Raw genomic sequence first — 12,619 nt, forward strand, 5'->3', positions numbered from 1 at the left:
AATAAGTATACGTATACGTATGTTTAATCGTCAAACCAGAGCCGGTCCTAGACGCAAACTATTAAGGAGCCCCTGTCAGTGTGTGTTCATAAAAACGCCCAAATGTTTCACTGTCAACAAACAACAGTGAGTTGAAACAATAATACAATAAAAAAAAAGAAAATTACCAACAATAGGGTAAATACAATATGAAAAAACTATTTAGCATACTAAAAATAAAAGCCTACAATACAGAAATTGAATAATCAAATCTAAAAATTAAACTGCATATTCTTCACAGTATTCATTTATTATACATTGATTCACATAAAAGTTACTAAAGTTATTCAGAGAAGAGCGTTTAAGACCTAATAAACTGACAAACATTCGATTAGTTTCCCGACTGTTTATGTTCACTTAAGACATAACCGTTTAAGGGAAAACTCCCCAAGACGGACATTCTGGCCTTTTTTTGTGTGTGTATTTGTCCGGTTCTGCACACACCAAAAGCAAGCCCGGCAGGAGACTGTATAGATTTGACTGATTTGGATGTTACTTAGGAAGGGCGACAATGCAAGGAAAGGATTAAATTCAAGGATTAAATAATTGACCGTTCGCAAAGACCCGCCCACCTTAGTTACTGTCGCTATGCCCGACAAGCTACGCCGCTCTCACACACCATGTTCTCACGCAGTGAAAAACACATCGCGGAGCAGAGAGGAGACTGACAACACACTGACAGAAAGGACAGACCAGCTTACTTTGCGGTTACTTTTGATATTAAACATATTAAACAAAGTCTCACCTTTCAAATTTGGTAATTTTTAAAAATAAATTTAAACAATAAATACCGTTTTGTGGCTCTTTAATGTGTCTGACAGATCGCTGTAGAGCATCAGTTAAAGCTGCTCGTGAACCGATCATCTCTTCCTTCTAGTTCATTTATAGCATCAAATAAACATGAATGAACATCAGAAGGAATGTTGTTTTAACCGTGGAAAGACGTCAGTACACTCCGCTTCTCAAGCTCAAATCCTCCAGTGTTAATCTACTAACTCTCCTGACTGCTCTGTCGGACAAAATGGCGGATTGCGAAGTATGATTGGTCAGATCACCTGTCAATCAAGCTCCCTGCGAAGGGTCAATATCAAAAAGTAACTATGATATTACTCACACAGCCCTTTATGTATTAAATCATCTTTGAGAGCAAGGGGGCCCCTGGTGGTTCGGGGGCCCTACGCAACTTGCGTACTTTGCTTATAGGGAGGACCTGCACTGTGTCAAACTCGTATACAGACATGAAGCATGTAAGATGTACAACCTTAGAAGGAGACAAGACGAGAAAATACAGTGTAGAACAATCTTTCACCTTTGCAATGAGATTACATGAAGTTTCGTGCTTCTCCTGAGTAAAGAAAATATGAAACCAAAGAAAAAAATAAATGAAAGAAAAATATTTACCGGTAATCTTAAGGTGCAGCAGTAACATAACGTCCACTAAAAAGGCCTATAAGAATAAAACATGTTAAAATATTTGTATTTTATTTGTATTAAACGACCACTTTTAACACAGACACACAATTTCTCTAATTTAAACATTGGGATTTATGCTCAGCAGGCTTAAACATACTTGAAAAAAGCTGGGTAAAAAAATTCAGTCAGAAATTCACAAATAATTACAAAGAAAGACTGAATTCAACTGACCAACATTGAGCAGGACGATCCAAATATTGAATTAAACTTCTAGTCTTGAAATTTGCACATTCTAGTCATCTATTATTCATTCTAGCCTCCAAACTTAACATGCAGGTATTTCCAGCCTGAAGTGATTGATATTCAATGTTGGCTCCTAAACGTCGACGTTTTAATGTCTTATAAAACAATCCAGAGCGAATGCAATGTCCTTTCGGCACAGTAAATCTCATCTAAACACGAGAAAGGCTCGGCCATCATTTGACGACAGACAACAGCAAAGTGCCATGTGTATTTCTGACAAACAGAGTCGAGCCATTATCCGAGAGAGGCCGAGAGACCACTTTAGCACTTTCAGAAACACCACTAATAAATGACGGCAGGCATCTTCGATTTGCTTGAAATTATGGTGAAAGCAGACAGAGAGAGCAAAGTGTGCAGAGAGCAGCAGTTAGACTTCAGTTACTTTACGATGGAAAAGCCTGACAGCAGCGGGATGTGCTGAGATTTACAGATGCGAGGCATTCAAACTCCTCCGGTCTGACCCAACTGAGCTCTAACAGACTTTATAAAATACAACTGTACACTGTAAAGCTGAGATATGACTGCACATGCTCGCTGCTTCCTCCAGTGCTGTCATCGGCACATTTCCAAATGCCAAAGTCAAACATAAATTGCAAATCGAAGCCAGAAGAGCAATTGTCAAATTTATACAGACACGCAGCATGTGAGTTTTACAACTGCAGACCGATATAAAAGGAGAAACAACAGTAGGGAACATTCGATAAAGAAATCTCCTATATATCTCGACTGTTTCTCCTCTGAGACAGTATTGAGATTACAGAGACTCTCTGCCACTCCATGTTTCTCCAGTAATCTCACATGCGTCTCCTCTAGAGTTTCAGAAGAGATCTCAGACTGTGCTCAGACTTAAAAAGATGCTCAAGTCTGCAATCAAAAGCAGAGATCTCAATATGAGCTCAAACATTTCTCATTAAATTCTGTTATCCACATTATTTTATAGCTCTAAACTCTTACTGGATGACAAGAAGTAAACAGTATTTATTAATTTACATGCATTATTCAGTTAAAAACATTTAAATTGATCATTGTTTGTTCATTTTAGCTCAGGTCCATTAAAGCTACAATATGTATTTTTTTCCGAAATAATGTTTGAGACGTTACGCACTACGCAGTTGTCAACGTCTGTCGCCATGGTTACTATGGCAGTATGAGCGGAAACCAGGAATAACACGGATATTACGTCATTGACAGGCGACAAGAGATGGGCACTTTTTAAAATTGTGAATTTCGCGGAATTTACAAATTCTTGGAAACGATTAGGATTATAAGATAATAATGGAAGTACACAATTGAAAGAAATATATAACACTGTGCAGGTGTTTTTTTTAAACAAAATTCTTACATATTGTACCTTTAAATAATATTAACTGGTGATTTTAATAATGTACTAGTAAATGTTGAAATTAATATTAACTAAGATTAATGAATTATTTAGATTATTTTTCATTTTTAGTTTAAGTAATGTAGTTAACTTATGTTAATAAATGGAACCTTATTGAAAAGTGTTACCATTTTTATGTATCAAAAGGCATATCGGGAGAAACATCTGAGACAAATGGAAAGTCAAATAACACACATATCCTGTGTCGATTACAAAAAAAACCTATCTTTTTTTAAAACATTAATGCATTAACTAACAAATTAACAATAACCATTATATTCTTAAAGTATTTATTAACCTTTGTTAATGTTAGTTTTGTTCATGTTCACAGTACAATAACTAATGTTAACAGATACAATTTTTGATCTAACAATATGCATTGAGATTAACATTAACCAAGATGAATAAATGCTGTAGAAGTATTGTGCATTGTTAGTTCATGTTAACTAGTGTTATTGTAAAGTGTTAAAATGAGAGGTCCGGTCTTGAGTGACAGCCATGTAAACCTCTGTGTCGGGCTCTGAATGACATCTCATCGCTTGTCTAAAATAAGTTGCCACTCAACTGAAATATGAGCTCACAGCAAACAGGTCTGGAAGTAAGATTAATCCCTGAACCGATTAGATGTGTTCAGAAAGCACGTTGTACCATTGCAGTTGTACAGTTGTAAGTTCAGCGGTGTGTGTGTGTGTGTGTGTGTGTGTGAGGAGAGAGAGACTGTGGCGCTGGCACCCGAACGCTGCGATCACAGATGGCTCATGGGAATCTGTGCCAGACTGGCTGCTCACGAGAGACACCTGAAGGCTTTACAGTCTTACACCTTATGAACAAGCCTTCTGAATTTACCAGCAAACCTGATTCATTAGTAAGACGAGAGATCATCTGTTAATCTGCTGGATAATTTAACTAACAATAAACTTCAATTACTGAATAGTACCATGGTATTGTCATATGTTGCAGATGTACCATGGTAATTGCATGTTGTTCTTTAAAGTGTCCTGGAATTACATATATAAGCACAAAGTCCCTCCAGCGCGAGTTCTTCTCTATATCAGTGTCAGTGTTTCTGAACTCCTGAAACGCCTCCATTGTAGTCTTGAGTTTCTTCTGGGAACAAACACGTCACAATATTCCTCATTTAAATAATTCATATGCAGAATAAAGGGGCGGGGCCTGGTTGAGTTAGTTAGTAGTGTGTTGAAACTGGCGGTTATGGTAAGGGACGGGACATTTCCCAAACACACTCAAAGTGCTTGACCAATCACAACACACTGATCCAACCAATCAGAGCACAGTGTGCTTTTTAGAAGGAGGGGCTTCATAGAGACAGGAACTATACAGGGCCGGGTTTCCCTATAACGATGTATTTTAGCTCTTAAGAGCGCTCTCTACGTGCAAGGTTACGAACGCTCGCGGCAATTCCACGCGCGTTTCCCAAAAATGCACTTAACATGAACGCGTGAGAACGCGTTTTACGTGCTACTTAAGAGTCGCTGTCCATTTGCGAAGTGCTGAAATATAACCTTATATGGATTCATATTCTGAACATTTAACCTAATAATCGTCATCTGTTGTGGATTAGCAATCAAGACAAGTCTATATAAAGCACCTACAGGCGGAGGCACTGACAAAATGGCTGGGAAAAATAAAAAATAAAAATAAAAACAGATACCTTTCAAAAAGATTACATTAAAGAGTGCCCTTACTTAAACAGGGAGGAAGATGAAGAGGTGGAGGAGGTGGAAGAGGAGGACGACGACTAAGATGGCATGGGACCACATGATGGCCAACCAAGAAATCGCCAATACATGGCTGGTTTTCGTGCACGTCATTGACAGATTTTTTTGAATTCATTCCTATTTTGCCCAGTCTTTGAAGCATATTTTCCACATTACTTCTTTTATATATATTTTTGTTAATTCATTTAATTTAGGTGTGTATTTCTATCTTTTTCTTCCCTTTTTAATTATTTCATTTATAAATTCATGTAAACAAAAAACGAGGAAAATAAAGTGTACAATAAAGTACACTCAAAACATTATATTACTCACGTTGCAGTGTGTTAAATCTAGATAAAAGTGTAATCTGCCGGTTGTCCTGCAGGTGTCCTCATAAATCTGTCTTCTTACGATGCACTTGGGGATGTACGATTACTCCAGAGCACTCGTAGTTCTACGAAGATTTTCAAGTGCTACTTAGGCTACGATGCTTTTGGGAAACAGACCATAATATTAAGATCAGTCGTACGATCGTTTTTACGATCAACTTAGGCTTACGATGCTTTTGGGAAACGCAGCCCAGAGCGTTACTGACAGACTGGGAAGAGAGGAGCTGCAACAATGGAGAATATGGGAAAAATGCATAACATATCCCTTTTAATAAAAAAGATGGGCAACACAAAATATTAGGTGACATACTGTAGTTACAAATTACTACATGTACTTTCTAAAACAGTAAATTATGCATAATTACAAGTAACTAACCCGAACCATAATGGTCCTTGCACACTGAGTCTGAAAATTTTGCATGCGTTTTTTTGTATTAGTGATTCGGTGGCTCTGAATTGTCAAAACACCATTCAAAATGCTTGCTACGGTTGCGAAAAACGCAGAAAATCGAACCCGATCTGAATATTTTTATGACGGACGAAAGTTTCGCAGGCAATGTGTAAACGTGATTGACAAAACGTGAGGTCGTATTTATTTTTTAACGTGCGAAAATTTCGGACGTGAATTTCGGACTCACTGTGCAAGGACCTTAACTCTATAGTAAGTACATGTAGTCAATTAAGTACAATGTAACTACATCACCTGAAAATAAAGTGTAATCAAAAGAAGGCATAGGAATATGGTATATGCATAGTACCTTTTCTAAGCAGTAGTAAGAGTTTCCCTTTGAATAACTCCACAGTGAGTGTGTGTCCGCTGTGGCCTTCCATATGAACCAGCATCCCAGAGTTCTGCAGGGTTTTGAAGTTCATGGATAACACGTCTTTGTCTGCAGGACTGGCGCTGGGATCCGGCCTGTAGAGCAAGTGACCACTGCCATCAAAACCGGCCACATCTGAGCCTGAAAACACACGAGGAGCAAACTAACTGTGTGGAGAGAGAATAACTCAAAGATCAGAGATCAACTGCTCACTTGACTCCTAATTTGACTAAGTTAACGAGGCTTGAACTTAATTCAGTAAATTAATTGTAATGAAATAAGTTCAAGCAAACAATCATGTTAAATAAATAAGTAAATAAATAATGAACAATATTACTTAAGTACATAAAATGAACTAAAAATAAATAATAATGTAAAATAAAATAACTGATACAAATAATGAACTACAACAAACTACAATAAGCAAATAAATAATAATGAACTATAAATAAATAAATAAATAAATAACTGACATATAATGCATAAATAAATAAATAAACTACAATAATCAATTAAATAATGAACTATGTATAAATAAACTGAAGTAGATAATGAACTATAATAAATAAATAAATAAAAATGAACTACAATGCATAAATAAATAAACAAACAAACAAACAAACAAACTATAATAATCAAATAAATAATGAACTGTCTAAATAATGAAGTAAAATAAAGAAAGAAATTCGAAATGAACTACAATACATAATCCATATTAGCAAATAAATAATAATGAACACTAAATAAATATTCTGTTAGTTTCCGGTGTGTCAGTTTAATGTTGTCACGGTTTGGGTTTTGTTCCTGGTTCCTGTTTCATGTATATGTCATGTGATCCCTTGTTCTAGTCATGTGATCCTGCCACGTGTTCCCTTGTCTGATGTGTCATGTTGTTATTGGTTCATTGTTTAATTGTTCACAGGTGTCCCTTGTCTAGTCGCTAGTCTTGTGTATTTGAGCCCTCATGTTTGCCCTGTGTCTGTCTAGTATTGAATCTTTCCTGTTGTTGTTTCTGTGTCATGCCTTGCCTTTGTGTTGTGTTGATAGTTAAAGTTGCATGCGTGTTCTCTACATCTTGCCTCCAGTGGACTTAAATCGTAACAAATGTTCAGAGTCGCTCCTGAAGAGTGCAACACTGAGACGCTTTCTAAACATTGATCTGTTTGTTTGAGTCAACAAGCCCCGGACGCAAAGAATTAAACTTTGTGCATAATAATTAGAGGCGTACACAGGTCTATTGGCACTTGTAATGTATTGCGGTACAGCTCAGCACCTTCACTGCTGTAAGTGGAGCAGAGAGGGTTTAAACCTGAGCTCCACAGGAATGATGCAACCAGCGGACACTGGACAGAACCTGCCGGATCCGGACAATAAATTATACATCTGTGTGAGTGGATGGGGAAAAACACACTCAATCCCTAATGGTCTGCTATATTTATGAACATGGAAACAGTCCAAATGCTGTGTTAATACACTTGAGGCAATAAACATTGTGTGTGTGTGTTGACGGGCTCTTTGCTGACAGCTCTCAATGGCAGAAACGCTAAAGTCCTGCAGTTCTGCCCGTGTGATTTCAGGGACAATACACCTCATTCAAAACCAGCCGACGGACAAAAGCTGTGAGAAACCAATCATATATCAGCGCACTGATAGAGAGAGGACACGGCGCGCTCGCCTGCTCTCGGGCCATAACACACGACAACATATGAGTTAGTAACAAGTGTTGCTTAAGATTGACATCATTCGCTCTGAAAAAAATAATAAAATAAAAAGAAACGGGAAAAAGGTAAGACTAAAGTCATTAGACTAAAGGTAAACTGCCCACGACTACTATAGTTTGCTTGATTACGAATTATTAAATATTATTTCAATATTAAATAAATACCTTTTATAACATGAAAAGTGAAAATTATATATATATATATTGAAATGATAAATACATAAATGTTTTGACATTTCATAATATGGACAATTTTAAATCATATTTAAATCTTAAATAACATGTGATACTATAAACCGTATTAAAACGATAAATAAAATTAACAAAGTTTAAGCTTGATTAAAAACAGTAATTTAGACATTTAGAAATGTTATAACATGAAAGATTTTTAAATAATATTTTAGTGTTGAATAAATAAACATTTCATAACATGAAATATTTGAAATCGTTATATGAAAGAATGAATAAATGAAATGAAATGTAAATATTAAATCCGTACTGTATTGGCATCCGTACGCTTCCAGCCTCAGTCCCAGCCTGCCGTTGGGGTTCCAGTCCAGCGGCAGTATTCGGAGGTACTGAGCAGTGACTGGATGCTGCAGTTTGTACATCACCACACTGTCGGCGTTGGAGTTCCCAGAGAAAGCCTCAAATAAAAAGAACAACAGCGTTTCGTGACCTTTCAGGATATCTGTGGTTTGACATTGACATGATGCACTAATGCAGCCTTGCATCTTTTATGGTTTCCCATTGGATCATAAAGATCCTGAACTCCGGTGGATTCACACACGACGATACGAAACGAGACGAGACTATAACTTAAGTTCTACTTAACACGAGGCGAGACCCTGTGGCGACCGGAGCCATTCGACATCGCCATGGGTCAGTGAGCAGATCCATCCACTCAGGCTCTGTATTAAAGGAAATCAATACAGGCACTTTTGTCCAGTAACATCCACAATACTAGTAATAATAACCGGATCAAAAATGCTGATCTCACAACTAAGATAGGCTGGTTCAGCTCAGTGGTCCACTAATAGGCTTATGAGTTTCTTAGGTAGTGTTTACATTAGGTACATTATTACACAGAATATGAACACACGCACGCACACATGTTGTGTTTTCTTGTTTTATGGGGTCTTTCCATAGACATAATGGTTTTTATACTGTACGAACTGTATATTCTCTCCCCTTACACTAACCGTACCCATCACAGAAAACTTTCTGCATTTGCACATTTTCAAAAAACATAATTTAGTCTGATTTATAAGCTGTTTTCCTCATGGGGACCAAAAAGGATTTTGGATATTGCCATCTTTATGGAGACATTTTGTCCTAATAACATAGGGTTTACCTGGACCACACACACACACACACACACACACACACACACACACACACACACACACACACACACACACACACACACACACACACACAGTTAAATAAAATATAAATTACATTTTAAACTGTATATTCAACATATATAAATAAATAAAATTAAACAAATGTAAATATTATATACATTACATTATATATAATGTATGGAAAACTAATTTATTTAATATGAAATTAAAATAATTAAATTACATAAAAAATATATGACATTTTTAAAATGCATATTAAAAAATAAATGAAAACATATATATATATATTGTATATACTAAAAAAATATTTTTAAATGTATAATAAATATAAATAAAATAACTAATAAATACATGTAAATAAACTATACATATTAAATATATAATTATTAAAAATAAAATGTAGTATATATATATATATATATATATATATATATATATATATATATATATATATATATATATATATATGATTAAATATAAAGAATATATATCTAGTAGTCAGTTTGTCAGGCTAAGACACAAGCTGAACATCCACAAAACCACCTAAACACAAGCTTGGCAAAGTTGGGAAACCAGTCAGCTTAAACCAGCTAACACACACACACACACACACACCCTCAGGTGGTTTATATAATCAGGGTATTTTCCAGCTACGGTCCTGCTAGCCATTTTAAGAGGCAAAGTAGAGTTATTGTGGATTATTTTGCAGGGAGGAATGTTCATTTTGTCCTTATATCTGTCAGAGATGTGTGCAATTTGGTCTTTCTTAGCTCAGAGTAATTGGGAGCTGAGTAGCGTTCTCAGTGCGTTTGAAGGGATCAGCGTCTGGTGGAGTGGAGCGTTAAGCTCAACAAATTGCTCTGTTTCCTGCTGAGGCGGCGCATCTCATTTGCTCTAAAGTGGCCTGTGAAATATATCAAGAGTCAAGGTGCAAATCCTCCACAAGTCCTCGCTCTCAGAAGCTCACGTCTTAAACTCTGAGTGCTTCTGACGACAGACAGATTCGTGACTAACTCTTCTCACCGCTTTTACTGCTGATGTTCTCCACTGGCTTTATACCGAACCACACGTGAACAAACTGAAAACTGCGCTCATCGCATCCGCTTGTTGGAGAAAGAGTAAACGACAGTACATATTCACTGTAAAAAAATATATATTTTCATGATTTGTTATCACAACTTTTTATCTTTTGTCAAATCAACTTCCATAACTAATGTGTGAAGATAACATACTATTTTAAGTTTCTGTTTATTAAACCATTCGTCTTCATTGTATTAACTAATATTTTTTATTACAACGAACTCAAAATTAAGGCAACAAGGTAACTTGCATTTTTAAGTTAAACCAACTTTTTTTTTACAGTGTTGACGTCAAAATCTATGGACTTTTAAAGTAATCGCTAACCTAGCTAGATCTATTTATTATCGGCATTTTACTCAATTTATTTATCTAAATGTTAGTGAAAATAAGAAACATGTGCGACAGACATTGGTTTTGCTCATCTTCGCTCGCTCCTATGAAGGTATCTTGAGTAAAATGGCTCTATATTTACTGAAGCACATACAGGCCGGTCTGATGGGTCACAGGTTGCAGTGAAAGACAATACTAGATGTAAATAACAGGCAAATTATATAATCATATAACACTACCGCTCAAAGGTTTTGGGTCAGATCAGTTTTCTCAGCAAGGCTGCATTAAATTGATCACAAGTAAATGCATTTATTATGTTTCAAAATATTTCTATTTCAAATAAATGTTGTTCTTTTGAACTTTCTACGCATCAAATAATCTCAGAAAAGAAAATGTCCTGGTTTTCACGAAAATACAGTTTGCAACTGTTTTCAACATTGATAATAATCAGAGATGTTACTAAAGCATCAAATAAGCATATTAGACTGATTTCTACAGGGTCATGTGACACTGCTAATGCTAAGAAACTTTTTGAACATGATCTACTGTTGATGAACAGTGTTGGGGTAGTTACTCAAAAAAAGTAACTAGTTACTAGTTACTAGTTACTTCTGTAAATTGTAATGAGATTACTTTACTAGTTACTGCATTTGAAAAGTAACTTCACTACTTATTACTTTACTTTCCCGTTTCTTAGATACATGGACAAACATCATAGCCCTATCATCATTTAGCCTGCATGTCCGCATAGTGTTTATAAATGTAGCCGATAAAAATGGCATGTAAAACCATATAAAATAACTATCCCTGTCTGCACAAAGAAATATGCCTCACTGTAAAATCTACAAACAACAGGATTATGTCCGTGGTGGTAGACACATGATCAGGGCTGGACAGAGATAAATATTGTATTTTATTTTGACGGAAACTGCAAAACTGAAACTTTCTTCTCCATCTGTATTTTGACCATAGACCGTATATAAGAGATTTTGACAGATACACTGACACTGCACGCTCGCTCAAAGCCCAAAGGGGGAGGCGTTTAAAGATGTGATTGGGCCAGTCCAGTGTCAATCAAGAAAATAACCAATGGGCCAATCTACGTGTTTCATGGGCCGGTCTGTCAGAAAAAAAACTAATGCTGACTTTTTTTAACCAATGCATTACACCGGCACTTACCCAGCGCCGCCAATTAAGCAAAACAAAACGAATGGGCCGCCGATGTACGAGTTTTATGAGCCGTTAAGACAAACGAACAAAAAAGTTTTAGATGCATCGGATCGGCCCAAAAAGCCGTGAATCTCCCGGTAGTCCCGATGTCCAGTACTTGCCTGCCAGGGCATAGAGTGAATTTCTGGCAAATATTTTTGTCCTTTCGAGCAACAAACTGAAAGTAATGTGAATATCGCCACTGGCCGAAACTCGCGTCTCCGTCTCCATCTCCATTCCTCTCTGTCCTTCGCACCAGCAGCTACGTCACTCAAATCGATCTCTATGGCAACGGTGCCCAGGCAAGCACACACACACAGGCATGCACGCACCACTTCGACAGATCAGAGCTTTACACACATGAAAACACGGCTTGGGTAACGCAGGAAAGCGCGTTCCTATAGTCTAGTAAAGTAGTATAGTTACTGATATTTTTAGTGTAATGCGTTACTTTACTTCGTTACCCAAAAAAGTAATATCGTTACTGTAATCCGTTATTTTGTAACTCGTTACCCCCAACACTGTTGATGAATTATGAATGTTTACTTTATGGTGTTTTTGTGTAAACTGTTTTAGATGGTTGTAAGAGTGCATTATTTACAGGTGAAACTCGAAAAATTAGAATATGGTGCAAAAGTTAATTTTTCTCAGTAATTCAACTTAAAAGGTGAAACTAATATATTATATAGACTCATTACATGTAAAGTGAGATATTTCAAGCCTTTATTTATTTGATGATGATTATAGCTTACAGCTTATGAAAACCTTTTCACAATATTCTCATTTTGAATTTGGGGTTTTCATAAGCTGTAAGCCATAATCATCAAAATTATAACAAATAAAGGCTTG

General features: G+C 36.3%; 1 protein-coding gene across 6 annotated transcripts in view; it reads right to left on the minus strand.

Moving 5' to 3' along the window:
• cntnap3 (contactin associated protein family member 3) overlaps positions 1 to 12,619 on the minus strand; it is a 122,227-nt gene that overhangs the window by 68,762 nt on the left and 40,846 nt on the right. For all 6 annotated transcript variants that reach the window (XM_079598628.1, XM_079598632.1, XM_079598631.1 and 3 more), the window contains 2 exons: positions 8,284 to 8,431; positions 6,002 to 6,205 (listed from right to left, as the gene is read on the minus strand). In XM_079598628.1, the coding sequence (XP_079454754.1) occupies positions 6,002 to 6,205; positions 8,284 to 8,431 (352 nt within the window). The remainder of the gene's footprint in view (positions 1 to 6,001; positions 6,206 to 8,283; positions 8,432 to 12,619) is intronic.

Source organism: Phoxinus phoxinus (assembly GCF_949152265.1).
Source record: "Phoxinus phoxinus genome assembly, chromosome: 23".
Classification (NCBI taxonomy): domain Eukaryota; kingdom Metazoa; phylum Chordata; class Actinopteri; order Cypriniformes; family Leuciscidae; genus Phoxinus; species Phoxinus phoxinus.